A 26,617-nucleotide genomic window follows, 5' to 3' on the forward strand; every position below is an offset into this window, starting at 1 on the left:
GTATGATATGCTGTAATATACTGTATATGTATATACTATAATATGTAATAACATACTGTAAATGCAGGAGAAGGAATGGCAACCCAGAAAGAGCAGCATGTAGTCTGTTTGTTACTTACAGGAAATTACATTGCTTGTAAGTTCTGAAGGTAGAATCCAAGGAACATAACAACTGTTATAATGATGTCAGTAAAACGAATCATAGGCAACTGTGATCCCAGTATGCTAATGCTTGCAGAATAAACAGGAATTGCAGAAACTTCTTTTTTCTTCCTCTAATACAGCTAAAAATATTTAGGATTTTTAAGAACTGATATCCCTTCACAAACAATTGTTACAAGTTTTAAATAAGGCATTTTAACAGCTCCCCCTTGTTCTCTACTTCTCCACTTAGAACAAATTTTTATAGGGAAGAAAAAAATGCAGCTTTTCATGACTTTTTATATGGGATTAGGATGATCATAATGTTCTCTTCTGGAAAACAGGAAATTGAGACAGGCTGCAGCTGCTATACTCTTGACTGCTTTAACGTAAGACAAAAGCATGTCCACAAAAGAAGAATACAGAGATGGAGAACAAAAATATTACTGCATAGAATCACTACAGTGACTCCTGGAGCTGACAAATCTGTCATACCATCCATCAATTTAAATCTTTGCTTCTACTCTCCTTACAACAATGCTGTAGAGACGTTGTCTTGATTCACTCAAGCAGATTTTAAACAGGTGGATCATTTCAACATTTAGAAGAAATGTGACAGGGAAGAAAAAAGTAACATGAGGAAGAAGATGGTAATAAGACCAGTAATTTCCAGTTACGTTCATATGAGAGCAGTGGAGACAGATGCACTCATACCTTTCAAAAGAAAGACACACAATGGCATCACAGTGAATGACAATGCCTTGGAGATAGTAAATACCCAGGATGATGAAATTTAGCTCTTTCTGTCTCAGTACCTTTCAAACACCAAAACATAAAATGAGTGATCAAACAATTCATCTTGTTATTTTTTTCATCAATTATGCATGCAATAATCTTAATTTTTTTTTATTCTGCTGTTTTTGTACAATTATTGTCAGGAAGTATCAGTGGAACTATTAGCTTTGTTGATCTGTATAAACTGCTGTAGATAACAGGCTGAATCAATGTTATCAATTTGCAACATGCAAATTCATTCATTACAATTATTAAAAATATAATTAAATCATCCTTTTGCACATTTTAAATAGCAGGTAAACAGAAGTGAAGTGTAACTTCTTCAGGGCTTTTTTTTTCCACTCACACACTTGGACAAAGCACAGAAACTTAATACAGGTGGTAAATTTCGTATTAAGATACTCTTTGCTATCCTTACAACAAACTTACAAATAAACCCAGCATGTCTTAAGAAGAAACAGGCAAACATTTTGTGGAAATGGTTTTAAGCCATTTTCAACAGTCACAAAAAGTTGACTGGACAAACTTTCACACAATCTTTCCCCCATTTTTTAAAATAACAATTTGCAATGGCAACATAATCTCTAGGATGCACATGCTCAACTACCAAAGACACCTGAAGGGAATGGAACTCATTGCACACAACTTAAATATGTAAAGCATAGATGTCTGTAACTAAACTACTCACTCAAGATCCTCACTGTGCTCAATGCAAATAAAGAAATAGGTACATCAGAGCACAATAATAACACGTACTCTAGAGAATGACGACAGCCTCTCACAAACAGAGACAAAACTTAAACCAGTTATTTCAAATGTGACCCCTATGGTTGCATTCAGATGGTTTAATGTCTTGTTGAAATTTCCAATCTTTGCTACTTTAAGACATACTGAAACAAATACAAAACAATGCTTAAATATACATAAAAATTTATTTTATTGTGGTAAATTCCTTACACAATAGAACTGTAATACTCTGACTTAGCTGCTTGACCATGTAGATTTAATAGCCTAGATACATTCACAAGAGCCGATCAATGAGTTGGAAACTAAAAATGAATGAAAAATTCACATATATTTGTCTCGACTAATAACAATGCTATGACATACTGAATGACACTATGAGGAATCAATGTAGGGAAACAATATCCATGGAGACTGTGATTAAAATGTTGGTAATGGGGTTTCTATTGTAATTTTTTTCTTGTATTAGTTATTCCTGTCCCAAACCTCAAATTGTTCCTGTCCCAAACCCAAAGCCTAGTGCTTGAGATGAAAAGGAGATACAAAAAAATTGAGTGCATACTGGTGAACGCAGTGACTATCTCTTTTGCCAGAGGTTTATGGAACTGTTTTTAAAAAGGCAGACTGGCTGCCCTGAAAACTAGTGTAGGAATGGGAAGCTGGAGATGCTGCAGATACAGATGAAGTGAGAAAAACTGAGTTCCTCAGAATCCAAACATTAATGGATATTTTATGCTACACCTGGCATGGCACATGCTAACATTTTCAGATGATTATCTCTAATGTCAGTTCATGAAATAACTCAAGGCTACTTCACGGAACAACCATCAAAACAAGTCTTAACGGAGCAATTTTTTGTTTGTTTGTTTGTTTTCCCTCTTGAAAAGCATCACTTTTGGAAACAAAACAAATCTAAACATTTCTTTTCATTTATTTTGCATACTAATTCAGCATGGAAACTGAGAAGGTAGTAGTTTATAATATAATGTTAAGATATTTGACAGAAGCTCATAGGACAGTGCAAATTACTGATCCTACAAAGAAAGTCTTTACAAGAAAATATGCCTAAATCTAATATTCGATACAGTGAACCTTTGATAAGGTTAAGTTTTGCTGGACATTGGAAATGAGTGCTCTGCTGCTTCTATCCACATGACAGATGCATGTAACTGAGGACAACAATCTATTTACAAAAGTCCCATCCAGTCTAATCCCAAGGCTTCTCAATAGTGTTTTCCTTCTTCATTTGCATAGGCTGACATCAAACAACTGCACTCACTTCAGCTGTATTCTGCTTATATGTCCCACATTGAATTTGTACAGTCTACATTATCTTAATGCTAGATTAGAAGATTGTTATTTTTTGTTCAGCAGTTGCATAAACTCGTGTAAGAAATTTTCAATTTTTACTTCAGCTACATCTGGACAGAAATGATTTTAAATGTACGTAGTGTTGTTTGTCTGTAGACTATCATAACTTTAGCTATTGACAAATCATAAGAAATGACCATGAGAGAGTATCTGCAGCACACATAAAGCGCCCTGAATTGGTGTGTGCATTGGAGACTGCAGCTGGCTGCATATAGAGGCTGTGAAGTTTCCAGCTGGGAAATACTGAAAGCTCAGGTGGACACAGTCCAGCCCACAATTCCATAGATGTTAGTAGGAAATATTCTACACTGAAGGCTGCGATGAGGCACTGGCACTGCTGCCCAGAGTTGCGTGCGCTAAAGGTGGGTCTTGAAAGGGGGCCTGGGCAGCCTGAGCTGGCGGGGGCAGCCCTGCCCACGGCACGGGGTGGAAACTGGGTGGGCTTTAAGGTCTTACAACCCACTCCATTTGGTGATATAGTTCCATGATATGAGAAGCTTGTTCGCCACAAGAGGCAGAAAGCCCGTGCCAAGGCATGGCGCAGCGCGCTGCCCTGCTCGTGGCGGGTCCGCACCACCGGCTTCGCGCCCGAGATGGCGGCCGGCGCTGAGCGCCATGTTCCTCGGCAGCCGGCGGCGACACCTAGCGAGCGAGAGACGCTGCGGCCGGGGAGCGAGCCCAACTCGGCCTCTTGTTTTCGCTGCAGTAAACGCTGTTAGAGGAGTCGAGGACATCTGCGGTGTGACGGCAGACTTCGTTCTCTGGCGGGGATTGCACTGAACTGTCCCCGACTCGCTGCCCAGCTGGGCATAGGCTGCGTGGGGCTCTGAGCATCGTTGCGAGGCAGGGCCTCGAGGCACAGATGTGAACTGCAGGGAGACATGATTAAAAAAGAACTGATTCCGATTTCGTAATTACATTTTTAGCTGGTGAATGAGATAATGTGCTGGTCTTCTCTCCAGCTAGAATGCTCTTTCACTGGTCTAATGAGGGTTATAGGACTTTATTTCCCTCATAGTTCTTACGTCTGACTTTCAAATAAAGCAAATGTAGTAAAAGATCATTTTCTTCTGTTTTTCTTTTTTTCTTCTCTTGCAAGCCCTGTGGGATCACCACTTCAGTATTCCAGGTAGGCAACTGCGCACCGTGTGACGAATCGAAGAGCATTTGCTCTGCTTCTCCCTCAGTGATGAAGGGATAATAACGTGTGTTTATCTCACAGAGGCATGTTAATTGCTTTTCAATCTTAAAACAAAAGTCCACAAAATTGCCAAGGATATTAACTTATTAGTGGCATAGAACTGACAAGAATTCTCATGGCTCAATTTCAGAAACTTGTTTACACTCCAGATTTCTTCCCCTTGAGAATATTTAATAGCCACTTTTATTTCCAACTTTACTTTTTTTTTTTGTTGTTATTGTCAGGATGAAGTTATCTCTCTTTATCACCATTCTTCCAGTAATTATCCATTTACTGTCTTTCAGTAAGTGCTCATTTTCTTGCTTTCACATTTTCCCTGAATTTCATTAGGTGCATTTGTTTGATAATTTTCCAAGAGAAGTGAAAGACACTTAGGCACTTAGAGACAATACAACATTGACACATCAGATGTCATCAGTTTACAGTATTTCTTTTTTTCCCTGTTCTTCCTTCAAATACAGAAGGGAGCAATGGAATACTGCACATATTTAAGATTTCAGAAATGACTTTTTTTGAAGTGAAAACTCACATTAATCCCAAGAACACAAGACCTTGTAGGAATATGCTGGAGGAACGTCACTGTAATAGTGACTGTGTAAGAAAAAAGGAACCTCACTGTTGCTGCTTGCACTAATGCATAATCTATTCCTGAATAGGTCTTCAGTGCCAAAGGAATATGAAGTGACAAATACCATGTCATAATCTCTGTGTTTCCTGAGCACTACAAAACAAATGATCTAACTTTCTCAGGGGTAAACTGAATTGCTCTGAGGTAAATACAGTAATAGAAGCATGTGATAGTTCATAGAAGAGTAAATGTGGGATTTTTTGTATTGAAAAAATTTGTGCCTCACACTCTGCTCGAATTTTAAGGGCCTGGTACACAGGCGGAGAGCATAGTTCATGCACTATTGCAGATCATCTAGTAGAAGGGTGATTACGATTTTAGCAATGACCCAGAGTTAGACATATATTTGTCAAAATTAGAACCTTATTTTGAAGTCCTAAAGATTTGTCTACTGCTAAGATAACAAAATATATGAGCATGCCCATATACCTTGTAATGTAGCTTGGCCTGTTTAAAACAAGAAATGAAAAGTTTCTTTACATCACAGCAAATTAATCTGTAACCTTTTTATTTTTCCAGTTTATAAAAAACAGTTCAAAAATCACATTCAAAAGTGAAATGAGACACATCAATGTAAACAAGCCTGTGACCACATACAGCTGCTCCTTAAGAAGTTTTATGTGAAATTCACTGCTGCTAAAGATAGAGGCTTGCCAAGAGTAAACTGTGTTTTCTTTGTGCTCCCATTTAGGCTCTGCTCTAGTCAAATGCTCTGTGCTGCACATCATGCAATGACTGGCAGGGATGGAGCCTTATGTAAATATGATGGATGAGGTGTACTGAATGAATTCAAGTTCAATAATTTGTGAGTATCTAGCCGGTGTACTTTATCTGTCTTTCCTGGAGAAAATGTCTCAGGGAATTGAGACATCTGTTGTGATGGATTTTGTATGGCAAATGCCAATCTCAACTAGTGAGTTATTTTCTATATTTAAATTGGTTTTGGAATGGCATAAATTGTACTTAAACAAGCCCTTTTGTCAGTGAAATTCATCATAGTCTTATAAATTCAGCAGAGATTTCAGTAATTCTATCATCTGGGCATGTCCCACGACATTTTATTAAACAAAACGAACTAGTGGTTAAATAGCTATGGCAACAAATACCTATAATGTTATATTTGACAGATGAGTAACTTGTGGACAAAGAAATATTTTCAATACACTGTTTGAAACGCTTGTTATTTAGTCACGCAATTGTATTTTCCTTAGAAGCTGTTTTGATAGTAAACATTAGACCAATGCTTTGCATTGAATCCATTAAAAAAGCAATTTAGAATTATTGCCACCCTTGAGCAATCATTACACACAATTATTGTTGCAGTAGTTGCTGTGTTCAGTAATTTTGCTCTTTTGTCTTTGCTTTAGTTTTATAGCAGAAAAATAGTGAGCAACTAAAAGTGTCTCCTTTTCAAGAAAAAAAATCAGTTCTCTCATCTGGAATCAGAGGAAGATAAAATTAATGCGGAGCTCTAAAGAATAAATTTCTGTCATGATCACTAGTTTTTGTTGTTGAAGAAGACATTCAAGTCTGAGCAGGAGCAGGCTTGTCAGAGCAGTACTGTGTTATTTCACAGGGAATTCAAGGGAAATTGCAAAACAGAGAAATTTTAACAGTCTGCTAGTTTTCATTTTCTACTGGGCTAGATTTTTATGGCAGTAGTGAAAACTATGTTGCAGAGAAATGAACTGCAGAACTGCAAGGAATTTGCAGTCATGAATATTCAGTGGCTCGATTAGCAAATTAAAAATGAAATCTCAGTACATTTTAGTAATACTGTTGCAGCTCTCTTCCATATTTGTACAATAGGTTATAATGAAACTCTAAATGAATTCTTTGTCTGGATGATAAATTTGTATGATGCTGTTCTCATCCTTAATGTTTCACGTATCATCCCTTGTGAAACATTGTTTAAGAGCTCCATTCCCCATTGAGTGGATTCTTTTTAACTTTTTAAACCGACTGCTTATGAAGATGTTTTATGTTTAGTTTAAGATTCTTAGTCCTGGGTTATACAGTTGTGGATGAGTTCCCAATTTGAGTTACAGCCAAGGCCAAAATGTGTACTTAAGAAATGTTTATTTCATGTGAATATTTAAAATAGATGTAATGACAGAGTGTCATTGTCCTCTCCAGTTTCCTACCTTTGGGTGAGGCCAGGATTATACCTTGAGCTTCTGCAGACCTTTGAAGGTTATAGCTACCATAAAAGGACCATCAGAATTAAAAACATGAATGACCATTTTTTTATGAACCTTTAAAAATCAGTGATTATTCCAGTGTTCCCTTATCAAACAACAGATTATTTTATATGATGAACACAAATACCATTAAGGAAACTATAGGCCAATGTTTTTACACAGTCAAAGGTTACGCTTTTAGGGAGGTGAACAGAGATTGACTACACTGACGTATACACTCAGATTAACCATGCTAAAGCAGATAGGTGTTACCTAATACTGCCAGCATTTCCACCTATTCTAGCATGTAACATTTACTCTCATGCTTCTGTAAATCCCCATAGTAAGGCATGTGCCATCTTATGCATGGCCCTGCTTCAGAGGCCTGTAGCTCACCCTGCATCCATGAATTGTATGGTGCCTGTTTGATCTGCTAGTAAATAGTGTCTGGAATTCATGCTGCTAAAAAAGAAAATATAACTCAAGTCCACAAGGAACAGACCACAGCTGGTCTGTTCTTATGTTGACTCACCCCAGAGCAGCTCTTCCCTGAGTTACTTTAATAATGTAAGTAATATATTTAAATATATTACCCTAGCACCACTAGGCAATGCAGTCAGCCAGGATGACTAAGGTAGATGGTAGGATGACTTCTATGTCATAAGTTCATAAGTTCATAAGTTCATAAGTTCATAAGTTCATAAGTTCATAAGGTTGGAAAGGACCTATAAGATCATCTAGTCCAACCATCCTCCTATCACTATCTCTACCCAACTACTAAATTAAGTCCTTTAGCACCTCATCTAAACGCTTCTTGAACAGCGCTAGGGATGGTGCCTCAACCACCTCCCTAGGCAGGCCATTCCAGTGCCTGACCACTCTTTCAGAAAAGAAATGCTTCCTCAGGTGATGTCTGTTCAGAATTTCCTAGCTTGTCCACTCCTGTTCAGGTATAAACTCAAAGATCATGGAAAGTAGAAGACTAGACATATACCTAAAGCATCTTTGTGTGTTTTTCAGGCAATGAATAATGTCTTTTAACTTCACCAGGTAATGACTTGCTTATCTGTGGAGCACTCCTCAACCCTTCGTCAGCACGATGTGCTGTCACTGTCTTACATATTAAAATCTTACTAAATTATTTCTACGTTATCATTGGTCTGCTAACAACTGGAAGCAATCACTACAATTTAAGACAGTATGCACATGTTTAGCGTGAGTCACCACAAACACTCTTTTAAATGCTTTTACTTTTAGAATAATGGTGTTTCCAGATGACTCGTATGTAAAAAATGCAATACATTGCTAAAAGGACAGAAGAAAACAAAAACAGACTGTGTTTATATGAAGCTAGCTGAAACCTGGAAAACAACAGCTTAGAAAGAAAATTACATTTCTGTAAACAGCTTGAAAATAAGCAATTTAATTTGACAGTTCCAGTCTGGGGACATGACATTTACTAAGTGCACCAAGGATTGCATTTAGCAGGTTAGATATATACTAACAGTGAGCATTTTGAAAAATATGAAGTTCAGGATTGGGGGAGGATTAAGTGTTGAGTTCTGTCAAGAGGGACACGAAGAGAAATAGTTCAAACAAGCATCAGTTCCTGAGGAAAACTGGCAGGAGAGAGTGTACTGTCAAATCAAACTTATCAGTTATCAACTCAAAACATTATCCCATAAAAATGAACATTTGCACTTAGACTAGGATGATACATAATTTATATTATACAAGATTCTGTGAAAAATATGTGGATTATAAATAATTATTTTTCAAAAGTGTTCTGGTAATTTTTCAGAGGTACACACAATAGGAGGTAAAACAAACTTTGATTTTTCTGAGCTAACCAAGCATGTGGAATGAAAAATGGTTGCAGATAATGTGCCCTAAGACATCAACAAAATAATAAGAGTCAAGATTTTCTGCAGGAATGCAGGTTGCAATATTCATCTACAAATGTGGTGAATGACATGTATTTGTAGTTGAAATTTAGGTAAGAATTCATTATTTAACTCCTTTAAAATGCTGAACCAGTCACTGTTCGAATCTGTATTTATAGCTCAGTCTTATGTCACCAGCACAGACTACTCCCCTGTAACTTTCTATTGCAGTGAGCAAGCCGTAGGACTGGATTCTTGGATGTAAATGTATGGTTTTTCCAGTCATTGATTTCTCTAGTCAAAAGCTTTAGTGTATGTCATACTATATTTATCTACCACACCTATCTCAAAAATATTTTCCTTGTGTTGATTTTTAGAACTGCTATCTTAAAGAATGTGTGGGAGGACAAAAATGTTGTGGATTACTGCCTTTATACATCAGTACCGAAGTTATGATGACTTACAAAACAACATATTGATTCCAGGAACTAACAAAATCAAATGCCTGCTACCAATACTCACTTAGAAGTGCATGTGCAAATGAAAGGATTCTGCTAGTTCTTCTAGAAACTAATCAAGAATATTCACTTCCAGCTTCTCAAGACTGTGGCACGCTATGCACAACTTGGTATTTTTGAAGCCGTGGTTTCCATGTAGAGAGAAGTAAAATGATTATGGAAAGGAGTAATGGTCTGAAGGAGAAAAACTGAAAGAAAAAAGAAACACATAAATGTTGCCTGGAGAAAACTAGTATTGCTGATCATGAAGATTGTGGGTAAAATGAATACACAGCTGTTGTTGATCCAATTTTACAGTACACAAATTGAAACCAGTAGGAGATTGGTTTAAAATGGAACGTATGGGAAGCAGACAGTGCTAAACTTGCATGTACCGTCTAATATCTTCTATTGTTGGAGTACTGACCTAGATAAAACATTTCCTCAGAGCCTATGGGGCATTTCATAGCCCTCACAGACTCCTCTCTTTGTGCCTTTTTGGGTAATTCTTTCATTTCACTTCCCATACTTTTCTTCATATGGTTCAGACAAAATGTAATGAAAGATATGCAGATTCCTTAAACAGAATGAAGTTAACTAATGCCTTTAACAGGATTTTCAACAAAGCCAAGAATTCTTCAGAAAATCCATGTCAGGAAAGATGATATATTCCAAACTGCTTCATATTTGTAAATTCTGGCTAACTTACTGGTGAGGCTAAGCCAAGCTTCAAGCATGAACATAATTTGTTTTGTTAGGTCTTGGATATTTTTAACAATCTATGACAACATTCATGTAATTCTCTATTGTTTTCATTAGCTAAAGAGAAAGGTAATTTTATGTGTATACATTTGAGGATGTGCTTGCAAGGGTAGATCTTGTCTTGTCCTGTAGCGCAAATTGTGCCTTCCCAGAAAATAGGCTCATTGTTGGTACTGTGAGATGGAAGGATAGCTCTTCCTCCTGAGATAAACAGGTGGATGCATGTATCCATTAAAAAATGGAAATAAAAAAAATTGGAGGACAGAAGTACTGGAGATAAACTGTAACTGGAGAAATCAGAAAAGTCATGAATTCATAGACTATTCATGCTAGATTTTGTCTGTTTTTACTACTTATTATTACTACTTGCAATACTCATTCAGAGATAGTATTTACCAATACATTACTGTTATGGAGTATTGCAGCATATTTAACTGCATCAAAATTACCTGCTGGAATAGATCGAATTTATTACAAAACAATTTTAAGAATATTTTTCTTCTGAATATTGACTAATATTAACTCCAATAATAATTTTAATTCATGCCAAAAATCCATGTTTTTCTGTTGCCAGAACTTCCACCAAAAGTTAAGAAATAAGCAGAATCAATCCTATCATATGCATTTGAATATCTGTCTCTAGAGCTAATCATTCACCAGTGTATGAAGTAGAAACACTTGGAAGTTGTTCCATACAGCAGAGGGCAACAATGATAAAATGGCCTATCAAGTAGGTGATTACTACATGTCTACTTTTATCATCTTTATTATAACATAACTTAAGCAATAAAAATATAAAGTAAGTCCTGAGTTAAGACTTATATTTCATTATTATTTCATGGCAGCATTTATTTTCATTAATAAAAGAAAATTATTTTCATATCTCATTTCCAAATTCAGAGCTAGAATTGCTGTTTTTCACATTGCAGAAAGGTCACTGAACTTCCTACCTTGTTAATTTTTTTCTCGTTTCTTTGAACAAATTGAATAAAATCTGGTTCTGAGTTAACAAATGGGCAGTTTTTTTTTTTTTCCAAGTGATTGTAAATTGCTAGTTCCACAGATGCAATGTGTTATGGATTGCTTTATTACATTCCAGTGTGTAATATCCTGTTATACTGCTTTTAAATTAGTGAATTGTTTTTATGACGATTAAAATGAATGGAAATCCATTATAAAGTAAACAAATAGCAAATCTAATGGATGATGATTGTGTCCAATTATCTTTTCTTTGGATTCTTTGTTTTGAATTAGATGGTTTATGATATTCTTATGACTTCCTTCATGTCTATAGCTCTTACATCTGCATCTTTCCTGCATGTACACCGTAGTAGATTGCTCTTTCTAGCCCTCGGTTTTGCAGAAAAGTTGCAGAAATTAACTATTTTTGAGATAGTCCTGCTCCTCCTCCATCAAATACATTAGAAATAGGCAAAATTGTTCAAGACTTCCTGGAGTGGAAGAGGAGTGGAATTCATATAAAGTCAGGGAGGGGTCAACTGGCAAAATGTAGTTGATGGTACAGACATCTGCATCAGAGATGATTGCGGCAGGCTCTCATCTGTAAAGGAAGTTATAAATGCAATCACAAAGTCTAGAGTACAATTCCTCTCCTCCAAAAGCAGTCTTCCAGAGTAGATCAAATGAACTGCCTCTTAGAAGGTCTCTTTCTTCTAGTGACACTATACAGGGAGCCTACAGTGACTAAATACAGAAGTGTGACAGCTTTACTGTGAAGTATGAAGTTTTGTGTTAAAAAATTATCTAATAGACACAGAGCTGTATGTTTGCATTCTGGAAGATTTAATTCCTCTTTATGGGTGTATTAAAGAAGAGGTAATATAAAGGAGCATGCAGAGAGGAAACACTGGGATTTTTTTTCTCTCTCATATGCACATACTTCCCTCTCCCAAAATGACAGTAAAGATGGTCATTTGGCAGGTTTATCTCTAAGATTTTTGTTTCAGCAGTAGGCAAGCAAACTGAAGTTATTACACAGCCAGTTATCCTAATATACAGACAGGCAGTCTCTGAATTTATGCTTATTCTCTTTAATAGACAGAATTTTTCTAGTCAGGCAGTTCACTGTCACTCAAAACGATGTAGAGAGACAATTGACACGGACTCATCACTCAGAATGAGGAGGAAAAACAGTATGTTGGATGCATCCATTCTGCAGACTTTCATCTGAAGGTGTGTGTACAGAGGACAAGTTCTTAAATCCAGAACTCCCACTTCCCCTTTTTCTCCTTGCCACTGATTTATAAAGAACCTTAGTTCTCTTCTTAAATAAATTTGCCTTGGCTTCATCTTCAGTTCTTATCAGCATAATAATAAAATAAAAATAATAAAATAAAATATAAAATAAAACTGAGTAAAACCAAAACCAAACTTCTTAAGTGAGGGTTAATTAAAAATTTCCCTTAATGCACAAATGCTCTGCATACTAATCCACTTAATGCTTTCTTTTTCTAGCTAACAACTGCCAGGCATTGACTTGTTCTACTTGGCTAGTTCGAACTTTACACTGAGCTGCTGATGTTGATAGATGTAGTCCAACAACATCTAGTTGTTAGATCTAGTCATTAATAAATACTCACTTTAAGCTCAATTAAGTTGTGGAAAGTGAGATTAAACTTCACATTTATGATTTGCCAGACTTGCATGTGTGTGAGTTTGTGCATGTAATACTTTAAAAAAGCTCTTTCTGTGAAGCTGAAAACAAAACTGAGCAAAACTGGGAGTGGGAGTTTTTAAAAATAAAGTAAGAGTGATTATCAATAAGTAAGATAGTTGTGTTAAATAGAGACGGGACAAATTCTGCAATCCCTACATCTGTGTAAAAATGTGATTTTTAAGAGAGATTTTGTTACAATAAAAAGATTGTAACAAAAGATTTTGACAGAACAATCTTTTATTTTCCTTTATCAACTGTCCCAACATCATAAAGTAATTTATACTGTATTCTCTTTTTCCAATTGTACTTCTATATATAGCAATATAAATATAATGCCATCAGTCAATGTATGAAAAATAAGGAAAACAGAAAGATTGTTAGCAATGAAAACAAATGAATAAACACAGTGTGTAAAAAAAAGACAGAAAAGAAAAGCACTAACATGAAAGAAAAAAGTCTATTAAATATTAGAGTTCAGGATATTTTTCACAAAGGGAGCATGGAAATTATACAATATCTGCATCTGCAAAAAAAGGAGTTTGTGGACACAAATTTTCAAAAATTGGAAGGGTTATTTAATTTTCCCATTGCTGCCCTGATGAAAGCACAAGTTTAATACATTCTGTTACTGTTTTCTCCACGATATGTTATAATTAGAACTAAATAGAAAACTCAGACAAGCAGTTCTTGGAACAGTATGTGGGAGACTACAGGTACTGATTAGGAGTAGATTATCTGTGTGGTAAAAGCTTTAAATTGGTAATTAGAGCTTAAAATAGCAGCCAAAATCACATTAAGTGATAGTGTTGCAAATTCTTGTACTTGATGATTTTCAGCTGAGTATTAGAAGATTTCCCAACCTCAGGGCCACAGGTGTGATAGCTTTCCTACCACCAGTTTCTTTAAAGCAGGTTATCTTCTGCTGCTTGACAGAAGGTTGGCTTTAGTTTCCTGAAAAATAAAACCAAAAACCTAGTATCTTGTATGGTTTCCTTAATATATCTTTATTTTTATTGTTTATTCCTATTTGTTCTTGTCATTCCTGTTGTTTGTGGTATAAGAATAGCCTTAGTTAACTCCCTATCCTTCCCCTAAAAAAGGCCCAAAAAACTAATAATAATAATTTTTATATGTCTTTGTTTATTTTCTGGATACAGCAGAATGTGTTCATGCAATGAGCTGATGTTTCTGAGATGGTTAAAAATGGAGTCTAAATTCTCCAAAGCTTGTTGTGAGGGTGGTGAGGCACTGGAGCAGGTTGTGTAGAGAAGCTTGGATGCCCTGGAGTTACTCAAGGCCAGGATGGATGGGGCTTTGAGCAACTTGGTCTTGTGGAAGTTGACCCTGCCTGTGCTGGTGGAATTGGAATTGTATGATCTTTAAAGTCCTTTCCAGCCCATACCAATTTGTAATTCTTTCAAAATCCATCCTTTAGACACAATAGTTGTTTTTTGCATTTTGTATGAAATGATAATGCATGTGTCTAACAATATAACTTGGTCAAAAGTAGTAAAAAACAGAAAAAAGAGTTTAAGAATGGGATAGATCCCTGATTATGCCAGTGCTGTTATCTTCAAAAGCTGGAAGATGTTAAACTCAAAGTTTTTTTATTTTCTAATAAATAGCAATCTAAGGGGACTTAAATTTATCTAGTTGGCCTTTATACACTATGCTTTTGTTTTTTAATGGAGTGAATTTCAGTTTCAGACTTGGATGAGCGTATATGTATTTTTAGTAACTTGCAGATGAATTTGCTAGAATGAGTACAAATACTTACCTAGAAACTCAATGCAATAAAAGAGATTGAAAGATTTGGCAGCTGAAGCAGCAGCTCAGATTTTTCAATCTAGTAACATTTCATGTTAAAGTCTTCTTATACTATATACTTCTAATGCTTTTAAGTACTTTGGTATTTTCAGTAATGTAACTTATTGAATACAACTAGAAAGGACTAATTTTGCAATTTTTCTTTAGCTTCTGTTTTCACAAAATAAAAAAAAATAGCTAAAAGTATATTCTAATAATTTCCATTTAGCTGTTAAGAGGAAGTAATTAATAATCCACTAGGAAGATACTTTTTCATTAACTTGTTATGGAATCATTGATATTCTGAATTAAGGAGATGCAGTAGATGAAATCTGATGGGACTTCACAATAATAATTGCATATAACTGTTTGGTGTGGTACCAAACAGGAAATTACTTACTAAATTAAAGGAGGTTAGAAAAATTGAGGATGAGTAAATAATCTAGCAGGTTGTGAGTTGCTTTGAAAATGGATTGATTGACTTAGGGGTTGCTATTGAGATCTTACGTGATTCAACTATTTGGACTATAAGTAGATAGCAGTGATATCATTTGCCAGGGACATGGAGTCAGGAAGCAACAGAGCATGTTTGGGCTTTCATGTAAAAAGAATTAGAGGCTTGGAATTTTGGACATGGAATGAAATACAGTAATACAGAAACTGTGAGAACACATCTCAATTTTTGTTAGAGTAAAAATGATTAAGAAGTATTTTGTAAAGTATGATACCTAGCACAAAGAGACTTCTGAGTGGTTGTCAAACATCAAAGGGTGGCTATCCAACAGGAAAGGGCCATTCCAATATGCTGTGGCATAGAGGAAATGCTGAGTCATGGCTTGAATCAGTGATTGAGCACCTGGTGGGAAGGCAGGGCCAGCCCAGGGGAGCTCAGGTGCATGCAATGCTGAGTGACCAGAACAAGTGCGGTCAGGATTTATCCTTTCCCAGTGGAAGAGTTGGTAGTGGTGGTAAGGATGTCTTGTTGAAGATTCCTATCTACCTGAGGGCACCCAAGGATAAGCAGCTTCTTTTTTTTTCCCCCTTAGTTTCTGTGTCTGTGGCTGCTGCATTTGAGCATATCCTCACTTCCTACAGCCTAGGACTGTGCTGCTCCACCATCATTGCTGCTTTTTCCATCACATTACAGCACTGCACATGGTCAGAAGACAATGTTGAAAATGATATGTGATGTGTAAGTCTGTTTCCTACATGGTAAATAGCATAACTAGTAAAACATTAGTTTTGGTTTTAAAAACTTTTTATTTCTTCATTTTATTACTGATTGGTGTTCTGTGCTGCAGTGCTATATGGTTATTCACGTATAATCAGATGTAAAATGAAACTGTAAGTGCTTTGGGTTAGATGAGAAATTCTTAGTAAACCAACTTGTTTTTCTCTTTGGAAACCTAAAGAAACAGAAATAAAGAATGCATGTAGTAGATTCTGGTAACGCTCCAGGGCATAACCAAACAGGTGGAAAGATGGGCCCCTCACTACAAGAAGGACATTGAGGCCCTGGAGCGTGTTCAGAGAAGGGCAACAAAACTGGTGAGGGGCCTGGAGCACAAGTCTTATGAGGAGCGGCTGAGGGAGCTGGGATTGTTTAGTCTGGAGAAGAGGAGGCTCAGAGGAGACCTTATAGCACTCTACCACTTCCTGAAGGGGGGTTGTGGTGAGGAGGGGGTAGGCCTCTTCTCCCTGATAAGTAATGACAGGACGAGAGGGAATGGCCACAAGTTGCGCCAGGGAAGATTTAGATTAGACCTCAGGAAGCATTTCTTTTCTGAAAGAGTGGTCAGGCACTGGAATGGCCTGCCTAGGGAGGTGGTTGAGGCACCATCCCTAGCGCTGTTCAAGAAGCGTTTAGATGAGGTGCTTAAGGACTTAATTTAGTAGTTGGGTAGAGATAGTGATAGGAGGATGGTTGGACTAGATGATCTTATAGGTCCTTTCCAACCTTATGAACTTATGAACTTATGAACTTAATAACTCATTTTACTTGCTTTCTTCATCTTTATAGCATAAAAAGGTGAGAAAGCTGAAGCTGACATTGAATCATAGAACAGTGTGTGTTCAAAGAGACCTCGAGGACCAAAAAGTTCCAACTCTCCTGCCACAGGCAGGGCTGCTAAATGCTAGATCAAGTACTAGGTAAGATTGCCCAGGGTCCCATTCAACCTGGCCTAAACACCCTCACCTTCACGTATCTCCCGCTGTATCTATGTTCTGGATTATGATTAATGATACTGTTGAATGGTCTTCACAGTTACCTATGTATCCATTTTTTGCTGACCAGAAAATCAGTGGTGGAGTTGTATGAGGTTGAAGTTTGTAGAAAGATGAGGGCAATTAATGAGACCTAGGAAGATCACACATTCCGTGTGAAATAATGTTTTGTTAACCCATCTAAGTTTTTATGCCAGGAACATCCTAAGCCAATAGATGTCAATAATTATTTCTGCAGTATGTGAAAAAATACTTCTGAAGGTACATTTCTTAAAACTTAAGAGGCTTTGCTGGTCTAGAGTGGAAATAATCCATGAATTCCTTTCTTCTATTATATATAGATTTCCAGCTCTCTCAGGAAACTTTCTACTAACATGTGAATGTATCAATCCTGAACTAATGTAACGTTTGTTCCAGAGATACATATTAATATATGAAACTATATTAACGTATATCTTTAATCACCTCCATAGAATTTAGTCCTTTTAGTTCATTGGCACTCTATATATATGATATCGTTGGGGTTGACATGTGAGGCTAATGAAGCTGAATAGACTGTAGTAATTTTAAAACACTGATTTTTTTTTTTAAGTACTCTGGCAGTAATTCATTGGCAAGGATCCTGTATATATAGAAGTTAGACTTAAATTTCTTGCAAAATGTAGTCCTTTTGTATGTCGTTATGCTGCCTATGGCTGTAATTATACTAATGTGCACGTATCACATTAATAACATGGGAAATCTGCAGTACTTCAGAATTCTCTATTTGGCAAAATTGCTGTGATTAATGAAAGGGCAAAAACCACATTTGCTTAGTCCATCAAAATAAGTTTTACAGTATTTAAGGAAGAAGAGTTATATTGCTGTTTTTCTCAGTTAAGCTGTGAAGTTCAGCAGGGGTCCTGCTAAAATGATGTCTACATCCTCTCCCTGTTCTGCTGTATGAATAAAATTAAGAGGTTTGCTGGGTTGATATTGCTCATGGGAATGTCCTTGTCATCTCTCAGTGAGTCCTCTCGAAAGTTTTCCTATTCACATATAATTTATTCACTGATCCTTTGAAAAACAGTAAATTGCAGAGTGTAGTTATTCATGGCATTTGTGAATGGGCAGCTTGCTTTTGTTCTTACAGCAGGTGCGTAGGTGGGAGAAACAAGACAAGCTGCAGTGAGTCTTACTGGCTCACTTAAAATTAAAACAGAATAGCTGAAAATCCTGTAATCAAAGAGGGCTTGCTGCATGTGCTTATCATATTGTGTCTGACTGTGCTGTTTGGAAAGTGCCTTAACTCCTAGACATGGAAGTTTTGGGGCATCATAATATGAGCTTTCTTAGGTTTAAACCGTAGTGCTTGTGCATGAAGATGTGCTTTGTCTGAGATCATGAACACAAACATCAAATAAAATACAAGTTCTGGGAAGATCCCATTTTTATCTTTTCTGATATTCTTTTTACTAGGCTGTTCAGTGGTGTTGGTCAGCAATCTGTTACTCTTGCAAGTATTCAAACTGATTAAAAATCATGATTTATCTCTGCAAATTCTTGATGTCAGATCCTTGCCTGTGCATGAGATGGTCCTGAACTAAACATAAAATCAAATTTAAAAAGTGTCATTTGCTTATTTAAGTTTGCCATGCCTCTCATTTTGGTCTGTTGTCATCTTAGAAGGGCAAGTTACTTTGATTTGAGATACCTGGTTCTGCAATATCTCTGAGTGCTCTTTCTCCATATGCATATGATCATTCTACAGCAAGCAGAGCATCATTTAAATTGAATCAACTTAAATTTAAGCCAAAATGGGAGAGGCTGTTTTAAGAAATGAGAGTATTATACTAGTGATGGTTGTTTCTTGAGGTTTTGAGTCATTTCAGTGAGTGACTCTGTTTCTCTGTATTTGTCAGCTAACTTGTATTAGGCATCTATCTACATGGCTCTGTTGTTATCACTATTCCATTTTGTTGGTTGATGCAGTATCAGCATGAGTGGGTAGCAGGGGAATAATGCAGTTATAGAGGAGTTTGGAAAAAGGAGCTAGCAATTATGATCAGAAATCATGTAAAAAGTTGTCCTGCAATTGTTGTGCAGACAGAAAATTTCCTTGATGACAGCTCATGAATGAAAGCAGAGGCAATGCTGTGATGGTAAGGGTTAAAGCAGAGGTGGAAGCTTGAGTCCCTGTCAGTAACTTTGCCACCAATGGGCAACTCATTTGGAAGCCAGAAAAGGAGGTTTGCAATACTTAGCCTGAAAAAAGGGGTAATTTCTTTGAAATCCTAGTGCCATGTACTAATTGTCATCTGTGGCTTTTTAATACACTGAATGTTTCTTTTTGTTACCGTCACTCTGTAACATGAACATTAATGGTACTGCCAGGATTATTATGCAAATCTTCTCTCAGAAGCTTTCAATAATAGTGAAACATAAAATGTGTATTTTTAAACATTAGCTTCTCTCATCAAATTGAAACAGTTTATCCTCTGTTTACACACGTTAACTGGACGGAATAAATTCTTCATTTCAATTACTAATTATATATAAAATGCCAAATTATATACAGATAAACATATTCTATGTTTGTTTGGAGATTGAGCAATCCACAGAATTAAGTGTTGGAAGCTATTCCCACATCATTTGAGAAACTTTTTATTAGTGGAACAGATGTGGACATAGCTTTATTTCACAGAACAAATTATGTAAAGGGTAGAGATGCCTGTTATATGTTTCTGCTTTTCAGTTATATAACAAAAAAAATTGTTTATGAAGGTAAAATAAAACACATTTTAATACAAATGTTGGGACTTTATTGTATTATTGGGTAAATAGTAGTAGGACTGATTTTTCTTTAATGCTCAGCTTTGATCACACAAGAGTTTACACTGTTCCATATATCTGTAATTTGTATTTTTGAGAACTTTTCTTTGCATTTGCACTTTGCTTGAGTTGATGTTGTTTTCTTTCATTCTTTTTCTTTGTTTTCTTTTTTTTTTCCTCCACCAGTATCAGTTGCTAGCTCTCAATCTTACTAACACAAGACTGTTCCCTTTGAGCTGAAGCACTACCAGTATCTTAGAACCCAGGATTCTGTCCGTACAGCTCTAAAGTGAATCACTATCTTTCCATTACTAGTAAGGTAAGCAGCCTTACTGCTATTCAGGATATGAAGAGCAAAGTGAGATGCTAATTATTCATTACTGCACTGAAGGTTTGGAAGGTAGGAGAATGATTTGACTGGTGTACTTGTCACTGTGCAAATCTGTCAGTCATCAGTTTTCACTGTGTTCTAGTGCAGTAACACAGTAGCAGCGTGGTGACATAAATGTCAACTTTGCAACAGCACCTCTCGGGAAAATTGGAGTGGGAGGAGGAATTTTTTTTTTCACTGCAGTTTGAGCTGCCCCTGCTTTTATAATTCATGTGAGTGTGGTACAGAGTGAGAAGGGATGAAAGAGCCTGTTCTCCATGGACAGTGTTTCCCAAAGAAAAACAACTTTTTTTTTTTTTTAATAGAAGGCTTAAAGATGTATTTTTCTGTTCTGATATTTGCAAATGGAAATAAAGTGTTAATTTAAAAAGAAATTCAAGTGTATTGTAAAACTGTTCCTTTAATGTAACATAGCAGAGAAGAGGGTGCTTGATTGTATTACCCATTGTAATGAAATGCATTCTTCAGTGGATTTTGCATATCTTGTGTTTGTTAGAGTAGAGCAGGCACCATTTACATAAAGTAACTATCAAAATATATGAAATACATTCAATAATGTGATGCTTAGAACTTGCCAAGAAGAGCATGTACTAATTCCTGTCCACCTCCATTGTTACCTTAAGAGCAGCTCTCTCCATAGCAACTGAAAACTTTTCAAGGCAGCAATAAACTAATCCTCTCCAGCTTCCAGAGCACCATCAAGAATTTTAAAAACATTGGACTTCCAGCAGCTAAATACTTCTGTGGATTCAAAAGGCCACAAAGCTAGATACACAAGCATTCTTTCTCCCTTCAGAAGGTAAGAAAATAATGTTTAGATATCAATGTATCCCCATAACAATTCTAACAGTAACATTTATCTGTATGCCAAAAGTTTTCCTAGTATCTGAACTTAGCAACTTTAGTGAGTGAATGCCAGCTTGAATTCAGCAGTTTTTTTTTTTTCTTTTAAAATACTCCATTAGGGTTTCTTTTAAAATCAAACACACACACACACAAATCTTACTGCACTTTAAAAAAAATGCTGATCTTGTGTGCGACTGTTTAATACATGTGCATTGTTATCTGCAAATGTCTGTTGCTGCCAGCATATGCCAGTCAGTAAAATGAATAAGCCTTTGTGGAAAACAGAAGTGACACTCTTGTGTTTCTTCTGTACTGGGATGGATTGTTATTAAAGTAAAGGTGATTTTATACTGGGAAAGGATAGGGTCAAGACAGTTTTACAATACAGAATGTTTTGCATCTAGAGTTTAAGTTGAACTTGTTCTTTCTGATGTGTTTGTCTTGTTTGTTCCCTGAGTTATACGAATGAAATTATGAACTCAGTCTTGTAACTCTTTCCTGTGATCATAAAATGTCACTAATTTTTAAGGATATCCTATCCTGTTCATTCTGTTTTGTATGGTATAGCTGAAGTTTGGTCATGTTGATGAAGTGTTTTGAAAATGAAACATATTCCGTATCGTTGCTTTCTAACATAATTACTGTACTTTGTATCAGAAGTAGAGTAGTAATCTTTATTTACAGAAATTTTTTGCTACTAAAAACCTGTTTCATAATGGAATGAAAGTGAAAGCTATGGTATTTTCCTGTTCTTAGTGAAGAGGATTATTAGTGAATGCAATACCTTTACACTGAAATGAAAACTATACACTTTATTTTTATGAGGAAGGAAAAGCAGTTTCAGTCAATCTCTTACTGGTAATTCTACGGAAATGTTAAGGCCATGGTTGTCTTACTTTCCTGCTGTTCTGGGCTGTAAAGCCCTTACAGGCTCCTTGTTGTTCAAAAACAGCTTGTCACTGCAAATCAGCTTAGCCGACCAATTAATAAATCCTTTCAAACATATTGCATTCACACTAATTAAGGGGTTGGGGTTTTTCTCCCCTTTACCATTCAGATTCCTCAGGTTTCGAGTTTAAGCTGTGAAGTGCAAACAACACTCAGTGCAGCTCAGGCGCTGCAGGAAGAGGAGATGTGCTTTCTGAGCAAGCACCCAGCTCTTGGAGTGGTATGTTCCACTTTCCTGCTCAGCATGCTCATTGCTGAAGGACAGCCTGGGGAAGAGCACGGGCAGGATGGCAGCTCTGCTCCCAGCCGAGGCTATCTGATGGAAGTTTTACGCCTTCTTTCAGCTGACAACCCTGAGCTCCACACAAACCACTCACGAGAACTGGTCAAAATGGTGCTGGAGAGAGCTGAGTGCCCACAGCGGATTTATGGCATGCAAGAGGATTGTAATCTGGTCAGTTTTTCAATTAATGAGTGATATTTTTACAGAATCTTCAGTGAGTTTTAAAGTTGTTTGTTACATTAAAATCAGACAAAATACATAAACACGCATAAAACTCATTGCAGCCAAACATTGATAGTCCCTGCTTGAATCTTTGCGAATTATTAATGCTGATTGTTTCTTCTTGTAAAGAAGTTCCAGACGTGACAACTGTGCCTTAAACCCTGTACTTCAGTCACATAATAGTAATAGCTTTCCTTTAAAGATTTCAAGTGTTTATTTTCCAACAAGGATTTTCCTGTTTCACTTTGATCTATCTATAAAAGCATAAGCTTGAATTAGGCTCACAGAAGATTTTCACTGTGGAAGACATAGGTAAAAACTGAGAGAAGTTCTGTCACATATTTTGTTACAGGTTTTCTTTCATAAAAGTAAAGCTGAAAGGATTAGCACAGATTCATCTGTAGCTTCATTGAAATATTGTAGATTTGGGGAGGTATTTGGTAAGCAGTTTGAGTCAAGGAAAATCAAAGACAGAACAATGAATCTGCAAATCCAGACTGAAGCTGGAAGCAGTCCAAGGTGCAGCTCCACAAAACTCTCAGCTGTCAAATTGAGTTGAGGCTATTTTCAGAGCCAGTTCCTGGTTTGACAAGGAAAGGAACAAGAGTAATAAGATCATAGATTGTGGGAGGAGGGAGACAGTGGCAAGTGAGCAACTTAACTGAAAGGAGCTACGAAGGGCTTGGTCAGTCTTGGCCTTGGTTAATATTTCTCCAGGTCTGGCTTGGTTTTGTGACCTACATACAGCTGACTATCGCTTTACATTAGAATTATGTATATTCATAAAGGTGATTGTTTTGAGGATGTACCATTCTTTGGCAATTGGCCAAGCCAATGAGGTGGAGAAATATTCTTGCTGTGCACAGGGTGCGTACTCACATAATTCTCTTCCTTCCAATGTTCCCATTTTTCTTGTGAGCCCGAGTGTGAAATTTCATACATAATGTCTGTTTTTCCATATACATATATATTTTTTTAATAACAAGATTGTACAGATTTTCTCAGTGTTTGTAAGTATGGACCCAGATCAAAAGTGAGAAAGTGTTAAATAGTAATGGTCTCTTCATCATCTCAAAACAGGTTTCTCCCTCCTTCTTTAGCTTCTCTGAGTGGCCATTGTTTATCGTCTGTTATCTTTATTTGGAGAGCATAACCACTGCATCCTTGAATGGAAGAAATCTAAATGAAACTCTGCTGCAGCTTACTTAATCTCTTTAGGCTTCATCTTGGAAATTTTCTGTGGGGAAAAATGTAAGGGCATTCACCATTTGCAGTAAGTTTCAGTGCTGGATTTATTAGCAATACTGCATCCATCCATCCATCCATCCTGCATTGCACAGGAAAGCAGCTCACTACAGAAAATCCAGAGGGTGAGAGCTGGCATCTTCAGTTACATACAGCCCTCATGGTGCTGTGCTGAGGTCTTTCAAGATAATTTAAAAGATTTGGTAAGCTAAGATAGTGCTTCAAACAGATCTGTTGTCTTTCAAGGTCTCCAAAATTTGAAGCAGAACGCCCCACCTTAGCTTGGCATTTTCTTTCTCATGCTTGTTGGGAATAACTAATTGATTTCAGACTGAACTTTCTAAATTCAGGATTCCACTCATACCAGATGACTCTGGTTTCAGATTTTATTTTATTTTTTTCCTTTTTAATTATGTCTCCAAAGGATATTTAAAAGCAATGAAGTTTAACACTTTTTTAGACTCCTTTTTGGTTTGCTGTTACAAATTGTCTCTCAGATTCCTTGGGTGAGGGCTGGAAGCTCTTGAACATCATCTGAGACTCCTTTATCTTTTTAACACACAAAGGTATATATTTCTTGCAATTGTAAGAGATGCTTTGTTTTGTTTCTAAATTCTGATCTCTTAAAGGAAATCAGGGCACTTTTCCCATTTTCAAATCTGGGCTCTGTTTTTTAATAGCAAATATATTTTTCTATACCAAGATCGTTATGCCTGTATGTTATTCCTAACAGCAAGACTTACAAGTAATGAACCCACTTATGTTCTCTTGATATCTCCTTACAAGTTATTTTTTGCGAGCTGACCATATACAGTAGAAGAACTGGACCTTTTTACAATGTATCTGATTAATTCAAAAACAAAAAAAGAACCAAAACAGAAAAATCAATCAACCAAACAAAACAACAACAACATAAAATACTTTACAATCATCTTCCTTGCAAGAGCAAATGAAAAACTCACTGATTACAATTTATCCCTACTGGGTTTTGAAATGTTACAGAAGCCTCTGAAATTATTCCAGTATGTACAGAATGTGGTAAGGTATCTTTTTTTCTGTTTTGCTATAAGGCACTTTAAAATACTAGCTGGCTAACTTTTAGGATGGGAAACAGAATACCTGTGTTATCCTAGCCAATGTTCAGAGTCGTACACTTTAAAAAGTTAGACTTCTAGGCCTTGATAGACAATTTAGGCAGGGCACGATGGATCATGTCATATTGAAATGGATCTTACTTATGAGTATAAATATTTAATTGGTCATTACCATCCACAGTTCTCTTTTCTTATATTGACTATTTGTGTCAATTTTTGCTGGAATTATTTATATTAAAATGTGGAAGCTCTCTCAATTGCTCTAGGGAACATTGGCTTCTGAACACAATGTGTTTGATTCTACTTTGCCTCTGTGTAGGAAAGTGAACTAATATGCAAGGTGAGCTACATCAACCAGCACGTGATGCTTGTAGTCATAAACAGTTCAGTCTGACAACATGCGTTTTTCTTAGGTCTCAAATTTATTTGAGTGTAATTATGGTCCTCTCATGTGTTGTAGTTTCTTCTCACAAATGTACTGTCTGGCTGCTGTACTGTAATGGTTGAGATTAGCTGACATGGCTACTTAGTGCTTGGAAAGAGCCAACTGGAAAAAATTAGCTACACAATGAATGACAATAGTTAGAGGATCTAACCCATATAGAAATGATTGAGCAGTAGGCCTTATCTAATATATTTTTAACCAGGAATAAAATCTGTTAAAATCAGTGGAAGACTCATTTCTCTGCAGTGAAGTTTTGATAACAATTCTTCCTGCTTTATAGTAAATCTTAAATCCTTTGGAAGCTTAACATTTCTTCAAGACAGAAGAAGCTCTGGGAAAAAAAATACACAAGGTGTGATCTCGCAGCTGTAGATCTGAAATTACATATCCTCCTTTTCCATTTCCATCAGCCTGCATCTGTGTAGTCTTAGGTTTGATTCTTCATATTTGAGAGTTGAATTCTCCTGTTATCCTTTCTAATTGAATTACAGATGACCAGCAACGTGTTTCTTGAATTGAATTTGCATTTTTTTTAATTTCTTCACAGTGCTTAGAACCAGATGCTGTCTTACTAGTAGCTGGTGGAGATTTAGAAGATCATCTAAGTGAAGAAGTATTTGAGAGAATTTCTCTTGTTCTTCTCTACTACATTCTTCATCATAGAGATGTGTGCTCTTCAAAACTCAACTTGAGTAATAAGGATTATAAATTTTACCTAAAGAGTATGCTCAATTTGAGACATGATGAAGATTGCTATTATTTTTCACGGAATGAAACAGAAGATGTTTTGGCTGCAGTAAAGCAACATTTTAAAATCCCTGAAACCCAGGTAAAGAAAGTATAATTAAAAATACCTTTATAGTTGCTGCTGATAGTATGCCTTTAAGCAGCTAATACAGTGCCTTTAAGCTAGTTCAAGCATCATATCTGTATTGCAGACAACTGGCAAATTAGAGTATGGTCTGGTCTCTTAGTGTACCTGCAGACCAGTGCTAGCTTTTTCCTTGACTTGCTTTTTGGTGCATGCTGCCCAACACTTCCATAGATTCTGCTGAGATATGGTTGTGGAAACAGCTAGTATTGATTCAGTTGCTCTGCTTAAGGCATGTGGGAAAGAGTGTAGCTGCATAGGTGCAAGATTGCTTCACTTGGCCTCAGGACAGAAGATACTTTCTCATCTACTTTATTTACTTATTAATGTAGATATGTTACCAGTGATTATATCCAAGTGATATAAAGCAGAGCAGTTCTAAAACTGGTCTGGCTGTACAATGAAAATGATAAATCTGTCTACTGTCATGAGAACCCTATGAGATTCTATGTCTGTGCAAAGTGGCTTGGAGTTAAGATTATGTCCAAAGATATCAGAAGGGCTCATTCATTTGTGACACATTTCTAATTATCTTTGAGCATGGACGTGC

The 26,617-nt window shown here is 36.4% G+C and overlaps 1 protein-coding gene across 1 annotated transcript in view; it reads left to right on the top strand.

Moving 5' to 3' along the window:
- Positions 1 to 22,091: 22,091 nt before the first annotated feature.
- SLC39A12 (solute carrier family 39 member 12) overlaps positions 22,092 to 26,617 on the top strand; it is a 30,292-nt gene continuing 25,766 nt past the window's right edge. The window contains exons 1-2 of the mRNA XM_065731572.1: positions 22,092 to 22,361; positions 25,744 to 26,025. Coding sequence (XP_065587644.1) covers positions 22,092 to 22,361; positions 25,744 to 26,025 — 552 coding nt within the window. The remainder of the gene's footprint in view (positions 22,362 to 25,743; positions 26,026 to 26,617) is intronic.

This window comes from Cyrtonyx montezumae, unplaced genomic scaffold (genome assembly GCF_038088225.1).
Source record: "Cyrtonyx montezumae isolate F1298 unplaced genomic scaffold, pur_monq_1.0 scaffold_14, whole genome shotgun sequence".
Taxonomy (NCBI): Eukaryota; Metazoa; Chordata; class Aves; order Galliformes; family Odontophoridae; genus Cyrtonyx; species Cyrtonyx montezumae.